Source organism: Salvelinus alpinus, chromosome 25 (genome assembly GCF_045679555.1).
Source record: "Salvelinus alpinus chromosome 25, SLU_Salpinus.1, whole genome shotgun sequence".
Taxonomy (NCBI): Eukaryota; Metazoa; Chordata; class Actinopteri; order Salmoniformes; family Salmonidae; genus Salvelinus; species Salvelinus alpinus.
The window spans coordinates 18221648-18243935 of record NC_092110.1 but is presented as its reverse complement, the minus strand read 5'-3'; the positions used below and the strand labels follow the sequence as shown (position 1 = coordinate 18243935).

At 43.6% G+C, this 22288-nt stretch overlaps 1 protein-coding gene across 2 annotated transcripts in view; it reads left to right on the top strand.

Annotated features, from left to right (window-relative positions):
• itpk1b (inositol-tetrakisphosphate 1-kinase b) overlaps positions 1 to 22288 on the top strand; it is a 42980-nt gene that overhangs the window by 15456 nt on the left and 5236 nt on the right. For both annotated transcript variants that reach the window (XM_071365950.1, XM_071365951.1), the window contains exons 4-8: positions 9126 to 9251; positions 12771 to 12888; positions 20006 to 20104; positions 20624 to 20664; positions 21244 to 21409. In XM_071365950.1, the coding sequence (XP_071222051.1) occupies positions 9126 to 9251; positions 12771 to 12888; positions 20006 to 20104; positions 20624 to 20664; positions 21244 to 21409 (550 nt within the window). The remainder of the gene's footprint in view (positions 1 to 9125; positions 9252 to 12770; positions 12889 to 20005; positions 20105 to 20623; positions 20665 to 21243; positions 21410 to 22288) is intronic.

The following is a 22288-nucleotide window of genomic DNA, read 5'->3' as shown; positions in this document are numbered from 1 at the left end:
CAGACCTAAATCGGTCGGCCCTAAGGGAGCTCATTTCATATTTCTAGTGTGGGAAAAACTTCTGGGGGGGAGAGAAGGAAGAGTCAGAGGAACCTTTTGTTACACCTCAATCTTCATCCTTTTCATGTATCCACTATCTGTCCGTCCTTACACACTCCCTCTTGTGGTCCTCCTCCCGCCATTCATGCGGATCCTCCTCTAAGCGATTTCCACAAACTCATCAATATTGACCCGTTTGCCCTGAGCTTATGAGCGAGCGGCTGTCTCCTAGAGATCCATACATTAGTCTGTCCTTATTATTCACAGCTGATCAAATGAACCCACTAGACTTGGGACACCGATGTTCTCTGCCAGAACTGATCAAGGAAAATGGCCATTGCTGTCCAGGAAAAATATAATTCAATTTATCATGCGCTGAGTGCTAGGGAATTTCAAGTTAATTTCCTGGTTGCTACTGTATCTCTCCCACAGATCTTTTTTTATTGAAGCCCATTGAGATTGATAATACTCACTCCAAAAAGCATTACCTAGCCGACTGCTCTTCTAGTCCATTGGGAGAAAGAACCCCGTTCCGCTAGCGGAACCCCTCGCCAACAGCCAATGAAATTGCAGGGCGCCAAATTCAATCAACAGAAATCTCATAATTCAAATTTCTCAAAAATACAAGTATTAGACACCATTTTAAAGATACAATTCTCGTTAATCTAACCAGTGTCCGATTTCAAAAAGGCTTTTCGGCAAAGGCAGAACATATCATTGTTAGGTCAGCAACTAGTCACAGAAAGCATACAGCGATTTTCCAACCAAAGAGGAGTCACAAAAAGCAGAAATAGAGAGAAAATGAATCATTAACCTTTGATATTCTTCATCAGATGACACTCCCGGGACAACATGTTACACACTACATGTATGTTATGTTCGATAAAGTTCATATTTATATCCAAAAACCTCAGTTTACATTTGGCTTTGCCTCCAAAACATCCTGTGAATTTGCATGGAGCCACATCAATTTACAGAAATACTCATAATAAACATTGATAAAAGATACAAGTGTTATTCACAGAATTAAAGATATACTTCTCCTTAATGCAACCGCTGTGTCAGATTTCAAAAAAACTTTACGGAAAAAGCAAACCATGCAATAATCTTGAGTACGGCACTCAGACAACAAATCAAGCCAAACATATCCGCCATGTTTGAGTCAACAAGTCAGAAATAGCATTATAAATATTCACTTACCTCTGATCTTCATCAGAATGCACTCCCAGGAATCCCAGTTCCACAATAAATGTTTGATTTGTTCGATACAGTTCATCTTTATGTCCAAATACCTCCATTTTGTTCGCGCGTTTAGCCTAGTATTCCAAATTCATGACGCACGATCACTAGGAGCAGACAAAGTCAAAGTTCCATTACAGTCCGTAGAAACATGTCAAACGAAGCATAGAATCAATCTTTAGGATGTTTTTAACAAATCTTCAATAATGTTCCAACCGGAAAATTCCTTTGTCTTCAGAAATGCAATGGAACTCGAGCTAACTCTCACGTGAATGCGCATGGTCAGCTCATGGCCCACTGGGAGAGACCTTACTCAATCCCCTCTCATTCGCTCCCACTTCACAGTAGAAGCATCAAACAAGGTTCTAAAGACTGTTGACATCTAGTGGAAGCCTCAGGAAGTGCAATATGACCCCATAGACACATTTGATAGGCCAAGAGTTGGAAAAACTACAAACCTCAGATTTCCCACTTCCTGGTTGGATTTTTTTCTCAGGTTTTTGCCTGCTGTATGTTCTGTTATACTCAGACATCATTCAAACAGTTTTAGGAACTTCAGAGTGTTTTCTATCCAAATCTACTAATACTATCCATATATTAGCAACTGGGACTGAGTAGCAGGCAGTTTACTCTGGGCACGCTTTTCATCCAAATGTGAAAATGCTGCCCCCTAACCCAAACAGATTAATTCAGGGACTCCTGACTGAGGCGATTAAGTGACTGCCTACTTGACGCAACCAGTTTGATACCTATTGCAGTGATTGAACAATTCCTGTGGGGTTATTTGGAATACTGAGTCGGAGCGATTTTATTGATTTATATTGTATCTTCAACCCACCGATTGGGTGTTTACTAGTGCTGAACGACTTAACCTACACCCCCCCCCCCCCACACCATTTTTAATAATAAATTGGTTATTAAACAACTGATTGACCAACGTCTGTTCAATTACTTGCATTCCATTTACTTCAGCTTTTTTTGTGAGCCCAATATGCCATTTCTCTAGCGAGAAATCAAATAATTCACGAGCAAGTAAGTCAAGAACTATATGGGAAAGGGGGATACCTAGTCAGTTGTCCAACAATGTATTCAACTGAAATCTGTCATCCGCATTTAACCCAACCCCTCTGAATCAGCGCTGCGGGGGGCTGACTTAATCGGATGCTGAGCTGAAGGGAGTTGTAGTTTTCATTAAGTAGATATTCTACCTACACTGAACAAAAATTTAAAGTGTTGGTGTCATGAGCTGAAATAAATGATCAGATGTTCCATATGCATAAAAAGGTTATTTATCTCAAATTTGGTTACATCCCTGTTAGTGAGCATTTCTCCTTTGCTATTATAATCCATCCACCTGACAGGTGTGGCATATCATGAAGCTGATTAAACAGCATGATCATTACACAGGTGAACCTTGTGCTATGGACAAAAGGCAACTTTAAAATGTACAGTTTTGACACAACACAATGTTACAAATGTCTCAAGTTGAGGGAGTGTGCAATTGGAATGGTGACTGCAGGAATGTCCACCAGAGCTGTTGCCAGAGAATTTAATGGTAATTTCTCTGGACGGTACGTCCAACTGGACCCAACCACAGACCACGTGTTGCCATGCCAGCCCAGGACCTCCACATCCGGCTTCTTCACCTGCAGGATGGTTTGTGGGGATAAATCATTCTGGCTGGGCCTGGCTCCCCAGTGGGTGGGCCTATGCCCACCATGGCTGCACCACTGCCCAGTCATGTGAAATCCATAGAGTAGGGCCTCATGATTTTCTTTAAATTTACTGATTTCCTTATGAACTGTAACTGTTACATTTTTGAAATAGTTGTAAGTTGCGTTTTTATATTTTTGTTCTGTATAGTTTATCTTAGAAACATGATAATTAAGTTTTACACCTATGTTAGGTTAAATACACACAGACGACATAGGCCACTGCATGATAGAGGAATGCAGACAACCCAATGACAAGTGCGAGTGACCGTTTGTGAAAGTATGCATTATCATCTTTAAAGAACTAGTAAATTGATTGTCAGACAGCGCTGCAGCAGAGTGTATTTTGTATTTTGGCCCCTTTTTCCAAATTGTTACGTTACAGCCTTATTCTAAAATTGATTGTTTTCCCTTGTTTGTTTCCAATGATTCCACATGCTTTATTTCATAGTTTTGATGTATTCACTATTATTCTACAATGTAGAAAATAGTAAAAAATAAAGCAAACCTTGGAATGAGTATTTGTCAACTTTTGACTGGTACTGTATAAATTAGCAAAAATGTCAACCTGTTTGTCATTATGGGGAGGATTTTTGTTGTTATTAATCCATTTTAGAATAAGGGTGTAATGTGGAAAGAGTCAAAGGGTCTAAATACTTTCCGAATGCACTGTACGTGGGTAGGCTATTCTAGCTAAATAGGATGACTAAAGACCGTTCAGTATGGGGAGAACAGAGAACATTAGATGATTTGCTGTTACTGCCTGAGATGAGATGACTTTACAGTTCTTTATTTGATAAAGTAATTCAATAAAACCAAGTAATACACACAACTGAAATATTTATTTAATGGTATTTTTTTTATGTGGACCTGACAGACAAAGGAATATTTTGAACGTTCACTATTTTAGGCTGGCATTTTCATTAAAACACAAATTTTAATGTCATTTCATAATGCGTTTTCATGTTTAAAATTTTTATTTTTTATGACTACCTCAAAGCCAAGATAGAATGCATAATGAGTAAGGCTGCAGCTCTCGTCAATATTGTATGAGCACAGAACATAAAGTATTACATCACTTCAGGGAAGATCATTCTACGGTGGTCTTCCCCCCAGTCCTAGCCCTCTGTAGCATGATCTTGGGAGTGCTAAGTTTTCTTCTGGATGTTATCTATATCTCTGACAGAGATGCTCATCTCTCGGATCTCTAGAGCATGGTATCACCCCAGCCATCTGGAGTTGGCGTGAGAGGAGGCTGGGAGCAGCAGGCCTTCAGTAATGAAGCCTCAGATGAGAGAGTAGCTCAGCAGTAGCGTCCTCCATTCTTTCTCTCCCAGGCTTTCAGAGAGTCACTAGAGCATAGGCTCAGCAGCTGTCATCTTCGCCATGGAGATCATATCCTCTACTTCTCAGTGATCTCAAACCTACAGTGAAGAGGAATGAGTAGTGGACTCGAAGCAGTGCGGATAGCCTGGTGGGGTGCCTCCACACTCCTAGTTAGGAGGGAGAAGGATACTGCCCTATGTACTCCAGGGAGGTTCAGGAGCCTGGCGCTACGTAGCTTCATTGGCTCCCTTAATCTCATGAAAGCTCAACATTCTGCCCTTGGAACGGTTCTCTATGCAGGATTGTGGGTATTTTCTGTGATGTCTGTCACAGGCATGGCCTGTACTCCTGTCCCTGGGGGGGGGCTCCAAAAGACATCAGACGCCATTTTCTGATTTTAGTGTTTAGCGTAACGTCAGCGGCTTCGCACTGAGTTCTGTGGTCACTGGAGCAAGATCATGCTCCAGCCATGACGTGAGTACCTGCACGGGACAGACCTGTCCTTTCCGGCAGTGGTGGGAAAAGTACTCAATTGTCATACTTGAGTAAAGGTAAAGATACCTTTTAACAGAAAATGACTCGAGTGAAAGTCACCCAGTAAAGTACTACATGACAAAAAATCTAAAAGTATTTGGTTTGAAATGGACCATCAAAAGTAAATGGAATTGCTAAAATGTACTTAAGTATCAAAAGTAAAAGTATAAACCATTTCAAATGTTGTATATTAAGCAAACCAGATGGCACCATTTTTTTTATTGACGGATAGCCAGGGGAACACTCCAACACTCAGACATAATTTACAACGAAGCATGTGTGTTTAGTGAGTCTGCCAGATCAAAGGCAGTAGGGATGACCAGGGATGTTCTCTTTAAGTGTTTGAATTGGACCATTTTCCTGTCAAAATGTAGCGAGTACTTTTGGGTGTCAGGGAAAATGTATGGAGTAAAAAGTACATTATTTTCTTTGGGAATCTAGTGAAGTAAAAGTTGGCAGAAAATGGTAAAGTACAGACCCCCAAAAATGACTTAAGTAGTACTTTTACTTAAGTACTTTACGCTACTGCTTTCCGGTGTATGGTGTGAAGTCCTGTGTGTGTGAGGTGGGGGCAGGCTGTTGACAGGACCTCTCTGTTGTGGATTTAGGAGATTAGAAACTGCGCCTCAGTGGTGCACAGCCAAATCCCCTCTGCCTGCTCTCCACCCCATACCAAGAGAAGGAGACGGGTTGGAGGGCGAGCCCTGGAAGCAGTGTGTCCTCTCTAGCTACCTCCGTCTCAGTCCTGACTAAATTCTCCCTGCGTGCTTCAACTACTCCTTTAGTGTTGTGTGCCCTGTCTCTTTGATGGTTTGTTGCAGTATAGTGTATATACAGTGCCTATATATCCTTATGTCACAGGGGAATTTTACAATGTTATTCAACCCTTTTTAAGTCACTGGTAAGGACTGGAATTGGGCACGGCAATTGTTCGAGGAGGACGCTCAGGGACTCACCACTGAGAGTGGGGGGGTAATGTAAGATAATGAGGTCTTGAGGGGAAGGCGGTTATAAAACGTGGTTGTTCCACCTCGCTATCTTAAAATAAACACACTAACTTTAAGTCACTCTGGATAAGAGCGTCTGCTAAATTACTCAAATGTAATTGTAAATAAGAGGAACACCCAGGCTTGTGTGTGCGTGCCCTCCCTTAATCTCCCATGGGCAGATTCTGCGTGTAGACCGAAGGACTGAATGGGATGCATGACATAACGAGCTGCATTTGTTATGTTTTTGGGGGTTTTCATCACTGGTTATTTGGACGTATCAGGTTTGGGCGAAGGCAGTGCTTAAACTGCTCCAGTGCGTCGATTGGAGGAGGGGGGCTGAGTTTCCTATTGCGAGGGTGAATACTTCGTTTTTGCCAGAGCTTTCAATTTCTAACCCGTATGAACACAGAAGTTAATCACGCATCTGACCCAAATGATGCGAGATTTCACTTCTGGATTAACAGAGATTATTGTTCCCTGCTCTGCATAAAGGTTCTCAGACAATACAATATAGACCTACTGTATGTATGAGATTCTAGTTAATCCCTAATATAATGGAAAGGAGTGTCACCTTTACATACATGATGATATAATATACAGTAAACCATTGCCTGGCTAGTGTTACTGACACAAAGTTAGTTCATAATCTTGAACCAAACTTGGATAAAGGCATGGAATTTCGTATCGATTGGTACAGCACAGGTTTGTCTTTCTTAGATGTATTTATTTTTTTGTAGGCATTTACAAGAGCAGGACCAAGGTTAGGCTAATGAGTCATCTATCCATTACCTAAAAGTATTTAACAGCCTGCCCTGTACTGCGACTGACGGGCTCTGCCGAGCACTAACTCTTCGATCACACCGACTGCGTCATTGCATTTTGGTACACCAGAATGACATTAATTTCCAATTAAACTCTTCATTTGACATTATTGTAGACTACAGGAATGGAGGACCGAGCACTCCCCCATTCTCATCGACTGGGCTGTAGTGGAGCAGGTTGAGAGTTTCAAGTTCCTTGGCGTCCGCATCACCATCAAACTAACATGCTCCAAAAACACCAAGACAGCCGTGAAGAGGGCACGACAAAACCTCTTGCCCCTCAGGAGACTGAAAAGATTTGGCATGGGTCCTCAGATCCTCAAAAGGTTCTACAGCTGCACCATCGAGAGCATCCTGACAGGTTGGCAACTGCTCGGCCTCCGACCGCAAGGTAATACAGAGGGTAGTGCATACGGCCCAGTACATCACCGGGGCCAAGCTTCCTGCCATACAGGACCTCTATACCAGGCAGTATCAGAGGAAGGCCCTAGAAATTGTCAGACTCCAGCCACCCTAGTCATAGACTGTTCTTTTTGCATTGCCCCCCCCCCCCCCCCCCCTCCTCCTCTGGAACGCTGCTGCTACTCTCTGTTATTATCTATGCATAGTCACTTTAATAACTCTACCTACATGTACATATTACCTCAATTAACTTGACAATGGTGCCCCCGCACACTGACTCTGTACCAGCACCCCCTGTATATAGCCCCGCTTTTTTTTGTTGTGCTGTTTTCTTAAAATTGAATTGTTGGTTAAGGGCTTGTAAGTAAGCATTTCACTGTAAGGTTTACACCTGTTGTATTCGGTGCATGTGACAAATAAAATGTGATTTGCCTTGCAGCATTGTTTTGCAGTGCGTTCAGTGTGGTGCATATGTTGGATTTGTCGAACGTATGCGTCAAACTGTATGCGTAGACGGCTTGACAGAAATGGTAGCAGAAGGTGAATTTTGAACTTTTGTTGCGTACATATCCAGATGATGCTGCGTACTATTTTGCGCAATGACGCTGCCGGTGTGATCCAAGCATAAGACCTGTCCTCTTCCCTACACTGCCAGACCATGCTAGTGTTCAGCAGCTTTTAAATTTTCACATCTCTTTGTGTTGAACGTTATTGTTCACCTGTCTGACTGACCCACTGTGTGCTGTTAAGGTGTCTTTATTTTGATCCCATACTGAACACAAATGACTCAGATGAACCAGCTGCTTGAACTAGCTCTGCTAGCTAAATGTATTTTATTGACACATCTCCAGTTACTGAAAAAGTGGGTGATAATGAGTGATAACGGTCTAACGCTCCCTTTTAAAGACATCTAGCCCCCATAATGCTTTCAACCCACTCAATGCCTTCCAATGTGCTCCTTATCACAAATGTGCTACCTGTGTACACGCAGATATAGAAGACGGGCAGTGTTCTTGTCTAGTGCAGAATGCTTGACCAGTCCGGTACCTGGGGGAAAATCCTCCTTCTGTGTAAGGCCAATGCCGTACACCCATTTTACTGTACTAATAGATTTAGTAAAGTGTAACGAAACGGTCATTCCATACCATGTAGGCCTATTTATTTGCATGTTATTTTTGCATTTAGCAAGTATTGCTGTTAGTCTGCTAAATGCCTATCGTTAATTATAGGAAAGAAAGAGCATGCTCGGCCTTGCTGTATTAGACAGTTCTGGACTCAGTCTGACTTTAGTTTTTTGATGATTTGTGTGTATCAAAATAGCCCTTCACTATCTATCAGTGAGCTGTTTCTTCAGTTCAGAAATGCATGGCCCTTCTGCTGGAGACGAGCCTACTGAAGTACACACACACACACACACACACACACACACACACACACACACACACACACACACACACACACACAAGCAGGCATACAGTTGCATACAAACATAATGGGGACTCAGACATGCTGACAAAAGGGTCTTAGAAAAGGGTACGGTCTAAAGCACACACACCCGGAGATTTAGATAATCAGAATACACACCCGTACATACGTTCTCTCTCCCCCACATTGACCCCTCCCTCCCTCACACCACAGTGGATCCATTCAGCTTAGATCACAATAGAGGCTCCTTGTGATTTGGACACATCCTGTAGCCCAGTAGAAGAGTGACCGTTGTGCCCCAAAGCCTGTCACTTCTTCTGGAGAGGGTGAGTGTGGGTGTCCGTCCTCAGGGTATATGTGCTGACCCACACAACACCAGTATCGACCTACAGTACACTACTGACCACAGCAGCCAGACCTATCTTATAACTCTATGCCTGTTGAGGCAGAGCTAGTTCTGTATCTCTGCAGGAAGGAAACACCCCCTGCTGCATCATTTTACATTGTTTAGCAAGAGTGTTACCAAAAACATACAAAACAAAAAGACAGTGGTTATGGCTATAGTGGTAGTACAGTAGCTTTCCTTGTTTATGTTTCCTTGTTGACCTCTAACCCTGACCTCTCCCGTGTCTTCCCAGCTGGACCTGAGCCAGCCCCTGGAGGAGCAAGGTCCCCTAGACGTCATCATCCACAAGCTGACCGACCTGATCCTGGAGGCTGACCAGAACGACACCCAGTCAGTCCTGCTGGTGCAGAGAGTGCAGGTGAGGGAGGGAGGGAGGGCCTGAGTTACAACAGCCAACAGTCTATGATTCCACAACACCACAGACAGATTTCACCACTACAACACGTCTGGTAATTAAAGTGGTTTTGCTAATTAGAGGGGGAAGTGGTCATGTATTTCTGTATCTCACAGGAACAGCCTGTGTTGTGAATGTTGTGCACTCATTTTGTGTCTCATCTTAGTGGGAACAGTTTGAAATGAATGCGTTTTGAAGTGTGAGGTGTGTGTGGTGATGGTTGCTGTGTGTTTGTTCTTGTGTGGATCGATCTGGCAGTGCTTTAAAAGGTGTTAGATGCGGTCTCCATCCATGCCACCCTTTTCTCGCCCTCCTCCTCTGTCTCTGGATGACTCAGAGGGCTCTGTTGTCGTGTGCAGAGTCACGCAGTCACGCCATCCTCACTGCCAGGGACTGAGACTACGCTGCTGTTGACTGCTTATTTGGAAAGGAAAGATGGGGATGTTCAAAAGGGACAGATAATCAACAGAACAAAATGCTTCTCAGATTTGTTTATATATTAATCTTAATGTCACATCAGCACGCAATGTTCAGTTCCTTTCTTTTATGCCATTTTAAAAGTGGGGATCAATCAATCAAATTTATTAAATTTTATTTTTATTTTTTATTTTACATCAGCTGATGTCACAAAGTGATATATACAGAAACCCAGCCTAAAATCCCAAACAGCAAGCAATGCAGATATAGAAGCAGGGTGGCTAGGAAAAACTCCCTAGAAAGGCAGGAACCTAGGAAGAAACCTAGAGAGGAACCAGGCTCTGAGGGGTGGCCAGTCCTCTTCTTCAAGCCTGTTGTACCTGTCAGTAGAGCCAGTCAAGGACCCCACCTCTTGAAATGATATCGATCTTGGTTGCAGATGACTAGGATGGTTGAAAGGGAGGGTTGCTTAACAACTGTTGATTTGATCTCCACTCCCTCCTGTAGGTATTTTATGACTCAGAATATCCCCATCTTGCTGTGTGAAGGCATAGTAATTATTGCTATCAGAGACGCTACGCAGCAATATAACAAGCAGTTGGCGGGCAGGTTTTCTTTCAGGGAGATTAGAATTTAACTTTGACCCTGCCAGTGAACGTCACATATAGCCTTGCATTTAGTCAGTCCGTCATTCAGTGGCATGGAAATAAACAGCATTAAATCAGAACTGTCACTGCATCCTGTAGTGTAGGGAATGAGGACTTCATTGTGGAAACGTAGCCTGATAGTTTGCATACCTTCTTTTGACTATAACTGAATTAGATTTTCTCTAACTGTGCAAGGCTTTGTTTACATCTTAAAGGGCATCAACCATATCCTGTGGATTTCGTGCTTCTACACCTGCATTGCTTGCTGTTTGGGGTTTTAGGCTGGGTGTCTGTACAGCACTTCGAGATATTAGCTGATGTACGAAGGGCTATATAAAATAAACTTGATTTGATTTAGGTGAATGTGGTATTCTTTTCCTTAGAGGACTTGTAGGGGGAAATACCACAACTGCCTTCTATTGCAAAACAGGCAAACACAGCTAGTGCTTGTTGATTGTGAAGAATACCATCAATAAACACTTGGACTTGCGTGGCCTTCAAGTATAGGCCTATGAATTGGGTTATACATAATTAATATGTTGGCCTGTTTCATTTGCAAATGTACAGTTAACTGCCAAAATAAAGGAAACACCAACATAGTGTTTTAAAAGGGTGTTGGGCCACCACGAGTCAGAACAGCTTCACTGCACCTTGGCATAGAGTCTGGAACTCTATTGGATGGATGCGACACCATTTTTCCACCAGAAAATGTTCTGTTGGTGGTGGAAAACACTGTCTTAGGCGCCACTCCAGAATCTCCCTTAAGAATTAAATTGGGTTGAGATCTGGTGGCTGGATGTCCATGGCATATGTTTTACATGGTTTTCATGCTCATCAAATCATTCAGTGACCGCTTGTACCCTGTGGATGGGGGCATTTTCATCCTGGAAGAGACCACTCCTATCAGGATAGAAATGCTTTACCATAGGTTGAAAGTGATCGCTCAGAATGGCTGTGTATTTATTGGCGTTTACCTTGCCCTCTGGCGCCTACACCAACGAGTGTGCTCTCGTACTCCCTTAAGACCTTCGCTTGAAAAACTTTTAAAAAGCGGCAATAGTACCGTTTGTCCATTTTGAGACACCATAGTGTACAGTATACACTTCCTCATAATCAAAATTGATCTAAAATGACTCAAGAAATCTGTCATTTAATTTTGACTCTTTTTGCTGATGAGATCTTAGTCGTGCAATTTTACATCTAGCTGAGATGTTTGGTGAGGTATTTCAGTGAAAAAATGTGCATGTAAACGAGCAGTCTCTCGTTGAATGACAACAGACTTTTATGAAGAATCCTTACTGTTGACCAAGCACAAATGAAGTGGCATAGACTTCGGCTACCGATTTTGGCTTGCCTTGAAGAAGAAAAATGTGTACCCGAATGTCGTCATATATGGACAAAGTCTTCGGAGCTGTTTCAGCTGTTTCAGCATGTGGTCGCCTTAATGGGTTGAGAGGACCTAAACCATGCCAGGAAATGCACCCCACACCATAAGAGCCGCCAGAACCCTCATTTACGAAAGTGTTTCCTTTTATGGCAGCTACCTGTAGGTTTATGTCTTTCTCCATTATTACCTAGCACACTCTGCCACACTCAAATCCCCATGGAGGAATCCACTGTCTGTCCCACCCTTTTTTCTCTCACACACATTTGTAGGACATTTTTTATATATTTTGTTTTAGCAAATTGATGGCCAAAATTCAGAGGAGTTGTCAGTTCTTTTAAACCACTGGAAGATTGGTTTGGCTTTAGTTTTTGATGGCAACATGTTTGTCTTATGTAACCACACTACTGTTTTGATCAGCGCTGGCAGGAGTCATACTCTCCACAGATGGATGTTCAGTCTCAAGGAAAATAGATTGTGTAGGCAGTCATTTTTGTTCCTGTGTGTGTGTGCATGTATGTTTGTTAGGCTACATTAGACCTCTTTGCCTTTGTCTAAAAATGTATTTACGGAAAAATGAGATTTCACTGGGGGGGGGGGGGGGGGGGTGTTGACTCTTTTGCATAATGTTTAGGCCAAAGCATCTGCCAGTGTTGAAGAGTAGCTAAAAGACTGACATGATGACAGGCTGGCAGGAAGAAGGACTGTGCAGAGAGGTGAGAGTGGGAGATGGAGGAGGGAGATGGCTTGGAGAGGAGGATGGAGTGTAGAGACGAGGAGGATAGAGAGATGGGGGTGTGGTTATATAAATCAGGAAACCTCACGCTGACCTAACAGCCTGCCATGCAGGGCACAGTGATGACACACCACAACACAGTGGACATGAAGGAATGAGCAGGGTACCAAAATGGAAATACACATGAGCCCTGTCCTACTGTGAGGTATAAGTGTTGCACAGGGTCCAGACTGCCTACATTAGCTGTGATGTGTGCTCCCTCATAATCTCCCGTGTGTGTGTGTGGCGCCTCCTTTCAGGACTACATTGAGGCCCACCCTGAGACCATCGTGCTGGATCCCCTCCCAGCCATCAGGACCCTGCTGGACCGCTGCAAGTCCTACCAGCTCATCCACAGGATAGAGGACTGCATGCAAGGTAGCCACACACGCAACACTGGCACTGCCTCGCACTGGTATGATTTAACTCCCAATATCCCCAGTGCCACTGCCAGTCCTAGACCGCAAAAGATCCCATAGGAGTGTCTGTGGGAATTTTTGAGTGAGTTATCTGTTGTGTCAAGGATTGGTTGTGATAACAAATCGTTTTGATTTAGTTTCTGAGACAGTGACCAGGAGATGGTGGTGTGACGTATTTCAGCGGTGGATCGTGTCACCCTGTAGTTCAATAATATCATGTTGTGCTTCCTACCAGGTGCTTTATGCAGGCACTAGAGGAGCATAACTCTCACTACGACAGCACCATCCCTCCTCTCTCCCCTCTGTGAACCCCTAGTGAACCTGGCTCCTGCCTCTACCAGAGTGTGTATTGGTTCCAGTGATGGACTAAAGCTGTATTAGCTAGAGGAGGCTGTCATCCAGCAGGCCAGCAGCACCTAGATCTTCTGTCACAGGAACCATATGGTCCCCAGTGGGCTGGCTGTGTAGCCTGTCTGGGTCCAGAGACTGGAGCAGAGCAGTGGAATGATGGCACATTAACAACAGAGCTTTTCTCTACTGTAAACACACATGTGACTCATCTGCTGTTCATTTACTGAGAACATGGCATGGGACATAAACCTGGAGCCATTACACTTCTGTACTCGCACGCACCAGGTGGAGTGCGTGCAGGTGGAGAGAGAGACGGAGACTGAAAGAGTGTGTGTGCGCATGTGTGCCCTCTTGAGTACACATTTTTTGTGTGTGACGTGTACTGTACACGTGTGTAGTTGTGCAGTGCTTGTGGGTGGCATGTTCAGCTACATGGAATGATTCAGTGTAACCCTGGGTCAGAGGAATAGATCAGAGATGTCTCCGAATGTAAAGTGGCGTCAGTTGCTTAAAATAGAACACCGAAAATTGCATTGTTTTTTTCTCCCAAATAGACATGTTGGTGGTTATGTAACAAGGTCTGTAAGCTGTCTGAATTTAGGAAAGCCTCTGTGTGTCCTATGGGTTCACACGACTATGTGGGCGGGGGGGGGCTTACTCATTGGACATGGTTGGATAAGGGGCCTGCTATAATGATGTGATGCATCTGCTATTGAGTGACTGAAGTGGTGAACCTTTTGAATACTCCTGATGCTGTACTTTTCACCCAGAAGATTCTGGAAGGTTGGACTGGGATGTTGAAATATAAACCGTCAGATCGCATTACAACATGACAAGAAGAAAACTGTTTGATCGTGAATTAAAGTGTTTCTGTAGTCAATAGTGCTGAGCGATTAACCGAAATGTAGGTTATTCTTTAGTTTTTTTTACTAATTGACCGTCGGTTAAGTTATTAGAATTCCATTTAGCTCGATGTGCAGTTTATTTAGAGAGAAATCAGATCAAGTCTGAACTGTGCGATGTAGGGAATTGTAGTTTCCAACAGGCCAATATTCTACATAGTTTAGTGCATAAAAGTGGTAATTAACTACAATGACCATAATCCTTTGCGCGCAGCTGCTTTAACTTGTCCGCTCTGTGAGGAGCAGTCACTGAGAGAAGAGTGAACACTTGATCGAGAGGGATGGAAAGCAGTTGCTTCGCGAGCCCGAAAATATATGAGCTAAGTGATTGATAGTTGGTATTCAGCAGTCATAAAAGTATGCCTTATTTATTTTTGAAGAACTACTAAAATTGTGATTCAGACAGCATAGGCAGCAGCGCTATAGAGATGAAATGACAGTCATCAAATAAAACACATTTTTGATTAAAGTAATGTGAATAAATTATGCCGTAATGGTCAGTCATTACCACCATGGGACTTTTATTAATTGTTTTATTCAGTGTTACAACATTTAACCCACATAATGCACAATGCAATTAATGTAAAAAATTTTTTACAGAAAACCGTGATTTATTTATTTTATTATCGAGCCGAAACCAAAGTGACCTGAAATGACTCAGCGCTAGTCGTCAACAACCATGGCTGGTGCTGGTGGGAGCATGGAGGGGAGGGTTGTTGTTGTAGCAAAGATTTTCTATTATATTGACAAGATAGTTGTGACCGCTCTAACAATGGAAATTAAATACATGTCGAAGGTGGAGGCAAGATCAGGTGGGACCATTCTAGCCAATGAGAGGGCAGATGCGCGTGTGAACAACAGGCACAACGCCGATGTACAGTTGGTGCGTCTACTTATCAATGCATTCGTAACAACCGAACCATTACGGAACTTCTGTTTGACCAAATAAGCCTCATGTAGCAAATTAGGAATTACATTTTTTGTTCACCAAATTTGACACTCATGGACCTCTACAAAAAAATTCCTCACTTCGTGATCTTATTTTGGTGGACAGATTTTGTCTGGCGTGAAACCTCTTCTCCTCTTCCTGTTTGGTTGTAATGAGAGTGGAAAGTCCAAAGTGCACACTCTGGCACGGCCACTTCCTCCTCCTTATCAGTGGAGACCATGTAGCCCCAGTGCAGTGCTGGCTGCCCAGTACCAGAGGCTGCGGAGAGCCTGCCATGGTCAGAGGGCTGCCTGAGTGGCTGAGAATAGTACTCAATGGGAGGAAACACTAGAGCTTTGTGCTTGTTTGTGTGTAAGCTGATACATGTTAAACTTCTATAACTGTACCTGGAGATCAGTAGACAGCCCTGTGAAATGTTTGCCTAACTACACAGGGGTTAGTCCTCCTGGTTCCATTAGTCTCCTCTACACCACATGACTCATTGTTCCGCTCATCAGCTTTCCAGAGTGTTGTCGAAGTCTGTTTTGGCAGGGCGGTTGTTTACTTTAGGTGGTGGAATCCACTCTTTTCCGTTTAGAAGTCAGCATTGCTGCCTCGATATTTCACTTGGTGTTTGTAAAGATGGCAACAGTCGTCAGGCTGTACAGCGTGAAGGATCTCATTCAGGGTGCTCTTCGTCTTGGTATTTCTTTTCCACTTCAAAAGAAAGGGACTGTGACTAGGACACCCTTAAATGAACAGATGTTTTTGTGGAATCAAACTGAACCAGACTCTTGAGGTATTTGTTTAACCAGACTATGGTAGTGCTTTGTTATGTGGGGAGTATTTGGTGTCCACATAAATCCTATGTTTCTGTGGTTCAAACGCGACCAACAATAACAAGTGTCCTGCTGATGCAAGAAGTCAATATTTATACAAAGGCTCATCAGATGAAAGAAAAAGAGCTGTGGAGGGACTGCTGAGGACCGCACAGACACATCCAGGCCCAGCCCATCCCCAGCACAGATTAGTCAGCATGGGCTGAATAAAAACCACTAAGATTGATTGCCTTGCTTACATAAAGACTGCCTTCAAAGCAGTTCACTGTTCCTTTATGGACCTGTTCTGTTTGATTGATCTGATGAAGTTAATCAAGACGTCAGCGGAGGTGCTCTACGACGCCGTGTTGAAGATGTTGTTCTCTCACAAAGATTAATGGATCATTTTATTTTTACTGTAAACTCCTTACAGCGGGATATGGAGAATTATGGGTTTACTTGCAGGGCACACAGAGTTTGGAGTTCAATTTGAAATATTGAAAACATCCCTGGTTTGGCTCTGAGCAAGGGAATAGAAGAGGAGCTGGTAATACTAGGAATGTAGCCTTAAATAGCAACATTTAGATTTCAATCTACTGTTAACACTGGACTTGTACCAGTATAGGCCTACTTGGTAATCCTTTGATAATGCTGATAATAACTTTTGCAAAGAAAATGTGAAGGTCAGTTTCACCTGTGGCTGCTTGCCTTTATAGAAAGAGTTCACCAGTGTCCGGTATGAACATTCCAATCAGCCAGGCCTCCTTAAGACTGTCGTGTTTTTTCCCTTAAGGATCAAACCCTATTGATAACATCCTTTTAAGATGAGAATCTCTCATTTTAATTGGGTGTTTTGTCATGGTAGTATTGGGTCTGGTATAGTACTGTCCTACTCCAGATCCCCAAACTCTGAGCGGTTCCACAGCGTCAGGCCAGCCAGTGGTGTATGCTGTCTGCTTCGAGTCGGACTGACGTCCCGTAAACGTCTGCTGAGTGCACACAGTGTTTAGACAGAGGAGGAGATTGATCCCCTGCACTCAGAGCCAAACGGCCAGGGCCAAGCACGACACCAACGCATAACATACAGACCGTGTGCTTCACTCACCATCACCACCATCCTCATATCCTCTCTAGTCTCTCTTTATCTGGGCCTGATGCTTCCAAATGGCCCTTTTTTTTTACTTTTTTTGCTCAAGTCACGATCCACAGGTATGGGAACATGTGATGGCGGTCTTTTTGGATTTAAAGTCAGTTTTTGTTCTCACAGTTAAAATACATGTTGGGTCTTTGGATTGTTTTTGAGTGACGTTAGTCCGACATTACTATCCCCTCCCACAACAACAGCAGTGTGTGTGAATTCCGAGCTCAGCTCAGTTGGGTGATGGGTAAACCCTCCAGGCCTCTGTCTCACTCATCACGCCACACTCCTAGGCTGCTGCCACGTCTCCATTGATAGCCACTGACAGAACAGGAGCACCACAGACAAATACAAGTTAAGGAGCACAATCACATTTTGTCTTGTATTAACAATCAAGTGATGTTTGTGCCTAGGTTATTTTAATGTTGTATGTTTAGCTACCTTAAAATCAATCTGAAAGCATTCTATACTTACGCATTTCTTTTAACTTGTATTCGTTAAGTTGATCCTTCTATTGTTATTAAATGTTCTGTTGGTGATTTATTGCTTCCTTTTTGTTGATTATTCTAACAAAAGACAGCCTGTTTTTAAGGTTTGTTTTGATAAGAACCTACCCTATCCGTATTAGGGGATTGTGATTGGACCTATATGTAATGTAGCCAATCTCATGCTGAACAACTGGGCTGGCAATATGGGAAGCGGACCCATGGCTTTGACACCTTGGTGATCCCCCTACTTCCTCCAATCACCCCTCCCCTCCTGAGTCAGCTGCTCATGACTGCCTGGGCGATCACTCCCTGACTGGTCTGAAGCGCAAGTCATCTTGTGTAGTGTATGTAAAGATGGTGGATAAATGAAGCTGTTTACCTATGAAAAGAATATAGTTAATTGACTGTGTATGAACCAGAAAGTGAGATTTGTCTCTACCTTTTCTGTCTTTGATGTATGCTCTCCACATCCACAATGTGATCATTGAGCTGTGTGTCTGTGCAGCCTATCTGCGACCACAGCTCAGCAGCATTCAGTGGTGTAGCCACTAGCCAGTGAAATACAGTCCTGTGGGTTTCACCTGACCTCAGCACAACTCACCGGAAGCACCGACATCACATTGCCCACACAACACAAACACTGTAGTGTTTCTATTGTGTTTTTGTCATCAGCAGCAATATGCCAGCGCTTGTTTTGGCCCCGACACTGATTTTCTGTGTCAAACGAGCTGCCTTATCTCCGATACCCAGGAAATTACTGCAGAGCCCCAGAACTTTAATATAGCAGAGTTCCAGACTGCGACCATTTAGTTGCATTTTGCGACCCTTTGACTTGGCTGTGCAAGTTAAAACTATGATTTGGTTGAACAGTACACCTAAAATAAAGTGCTTTAATTTCTGCCATGAAAGAGCCTACCCTGCCCCTGCAGTGCCCGTTTTGCTGTGGCCGTCTGGCTTCTGTGGCCCACTCCCTCTCCCTCCAGCTGTGGACTCTATTAAGAGGGTGAGAGAAATGCGTTATTTCAAAATAAGTTGTGGGTAAAACACTAACACAGTTTTGAAAACAGGTATGCTGTTTTCTAGCTGAAGAGAGGAGGGTTTCAGCTTTATTAGGGGTATTATTATCATATTATGAACATCTTTTTTTGAAGTAACGGATGTTTCTGGTATGTCTTTGAAATGTGGCTCACGCGAGCTGCACATTGGCCATTTGCAAAATCAGAAAATTCTGGATCCCTGTTTTGACAGAAAAATATAGCCACAAAAGCCTAATTGTCAACCCAAAATTCATGGGAATCACTGGTTTATCTTGCACATAAAAATACTTCAATCATACATTCCTGCTTGGACATGTTTGACAATTTTTTATTTTTTATTTAATCATACTATGATCACTCCGTAGTATTTTTTTCAATAAAGCTCCGTGGATGACTTTAAAAAAATGACGACTTTGTTCTATTGCGTTACGCCAGGAGAACATTTTTGGTGCGTTCAAAAAAATGGACTGGTGCCACCAGGGGAAAACGTTAGTCTGGAGCCCTGTAACGGCTTACACGAGGTCAGATTTACTGTGTTCTACCTGCAGGATGTTTGTCCGTCATATCCTGGGATGGTAGAACCTCTTACTTCAAGTCTTATGAGAGGAGATGGAGAAACAGCCACCGCTGCAGGCCACTATGTAAACAATGAGAATGAAGCTCTGATTCGATTCTCCAAAGTGCTACACAGTCTGTGACAAGCACTCCCATCCTGAGTATGTGTACTGTGCATGTACTGTATGTACACCTGTCTGGTTTTGGAAGAGCTGTGGACTTGTCCGGTGTATGTTGTCTGTCGGTCTAGTAGTCTTTGTTATTTTCTGTCTGGTCCTTACCTATGTGTTGTCTGGTGCTGTGGCGTCTCTGGGCGGAGCAGGCCAGACAAGGTTGGCAGCTTCCTTGTTTATTTATTTGAACAGGAGCCTGTTCTCCTCTCTACCTCCTCTGCTCCTCCCTCAGGTGGCAGCTGTGTGTTTTTGGGTTCTCTAATCCAACTGTATAAAGGAAGGGAGTGACGACAGGGTACTGACACGCACACAGGTGGTGTGTTTGTGTATGTGTGTCTAAAATTGGATGGCCTTCTGCCTCTGTTATCAGATGACAAGTAGCTCTCGTCTGTGTTTTGGCTGTGTGAGTAGGGTATGTTTGGCGTCACAGGTATTTAAAAAAAAACTAGCCATCTGAGAGAATACGTCAGTCGGTGTGTTTTGAGTTTCTGTGTGCGTGAGAGTCTGTTCTTGGATAGTCAGGCTGAAACAAAGAAGGACTTCTGAATGACATGCTTAGGGATTTTTTTCCTTCAACAGATTCACTGATATTAAGATGGGGTTTTCCTTCCTAGTTCCTACTCTCTTACTCATATCCTTTCCTTCTTCTGTCTCCCCTCCCTCTCTTCATCTCCCTTCCTCACTAGATGAAAGAATCTGCTCTCCCCCGTTCATGGTTCTGAACACAGAGTGTGGTCCAGATACACTGGAGAAGATTGAGAAGCATGGACTCACTTTCCCATTTAGTAAGTCCCTCCCTTTCCTGTTTGATAGAGGAAGAGGAATTGTCACTTGACCCAGATGATTACACAGGGTCCTTCCTCCTCCTAGCTTTGTAGGGGTTGACATTAGGAAACAATTTGTAGTGAGGGGAAAACTGCCAAACACTGGTTTTAGTATCCACACATTAGCTACACAGCAATTAGTTTATTATTTAGGAGAGTGGCGTGGTTTAATCCTGATATTACTTTTCAGTGTTGAACTATAAATATCTTGGTTTAACTTCTGGAAGTTAATTTTTAGCTTAATTATTTTCAAACCCTCTGCTATTTTTAAGCCACCTTGTATGTCCAATTTACCAAGCTTTCTTTTCTGCTGACATCCATTTATGGAGAGGGGGTTTTGAAAGTTGTGGTCAGTGTAAAAATAACCCACTGTCATCTTGTGACGGTCATGTTTTTTCTCAACACGGATGCCATTGGGGAAGTGTGGTTTCCTCACAAGCATTTTCAACCTGTTCTTCTTCCTCTCCCTCCATCTCTCAGTTTGCAAAACACGAGTAGCCCATGGAACCAACTCCCACGAGGTAAGAGCCACCAGGGTCATGGTGGGGAAGGGGGATACCTAGTCAGTTGCACAACGGAATGTATTCAACTGAAATGTGTCTTCCGCATTTAACCCAACCCCTCTGAATCAGAGAGGTGCGGGGGGCTGCCTTAATCGACGTCCACGTCATCATCCCCTGGGTAACAGTTGTTGGTTAACTGTGTTGCTCAAGGGCAGAACTGCAGATATTTTTTTTACACCTTGCCGGCTCAGGGATTCGAACCAGACCTTTCGGTTACTAGCCCAACGCTCTTAACAGCTAGGCAACCTGCGCTTAGGGTCACAGATTAATCAAACCCTCGATCGTTAGCTAAATCCCTGTAATCCATTAGTGTCTCTAACTAAATAATCATTTAACACATCAAACACTCTACAGTTCTCTGTCAGCCCAATCAATAGCCGCTTCTCCGTCCGCCCATATGGTCAACATTCATATATGTGTATGTCATTGAACCAGTCAAGTCTGTGGAAACGGGCTGGATGAATGTTATGGTATATGGACAAGTTTATGAATGAAATGAGATTAACTGTATTGATGACCTCTTCTCCCTCTCCACAGATGGCCATCATCTTCAGTGAGGAGGACCTGAAGGATGTGAAGCCTCCGTGTGTGATCCAGAGCTTCATCAACCACAACGCGGTGCTCTACAAGGTGTTTGTGGTGGGGGAATCCTACACACTGGTGGAGAGACCCTCCCTCAAGAACTTCCCCGCTGGACCAGCAGGTGAGGAGGACCCAGGAGACTGTCTATTTATGGGCACACAGCGTGCCATGCTGAGGAAAGCCTACAGCCCTGCTGTCCTCCTAACAGGCCCAATAAAATACCTCAAGGCTTTTAAACATCTTTAAGACTGGACTCCCACTCTCTTTAAAAAAAAAAGGGAGTGCAGTGGATTTGGTTGTTTATAAATGTTGGTCAACTTGTTTTTTCTTTGATTTCATCCTCTAGAGGAAGAGCGTGGTGTACAGTCAGATTGATATCTTATTCCTGTATGGCAACCAGTTGTTTTCGATACCAAACGTCATGAGGCAATCGGAGCATTGATTAGGCTGAAGTAATCTGAATGTGGACCTTTGCCCTGACAGAATAAGCTGCACCATTTGCATCCACTACAGTAAAAGCCCTCATGCAAACCAGTCTGGGCTTCAGCGGAATCGTTGTCTTTTACCTTCTGAAAGAGACTAGGGTCATCCCTGTGTGCTGCAGTAAAGTGCCCCGACCGGCCACAAACGCACCACACCTATGCTACTGTATACACAGCGTGCCGTCCAGGGCATTGGCCAGGGCGTTGTCCAGATTTAAAACAAACCCGCACTATGTATAGAGCAGACAAAATGGATTATAAACAATGGGAGGTAGAGAAGGGAGGACTGGGTTAGGTAAGGAGAGAGGGGTTGGGTGTTTAAGCACCTCAGTGTTGTGAAAGAGGGCCTGGTGTCAGGAGAAGATAAGGTCCCATCCCACCGCCCACGCTCCCAGCAGAGGTGATATGTGCCTAGGGGTCTTTCCTTCAGCTTTCCTGGGAATGATTTGTGTAGCTAACGCTTCCAGTATTACCACACCCTGGTAGTTCGAGGCCCTGGGCTCGTTTCGGACAAAGTC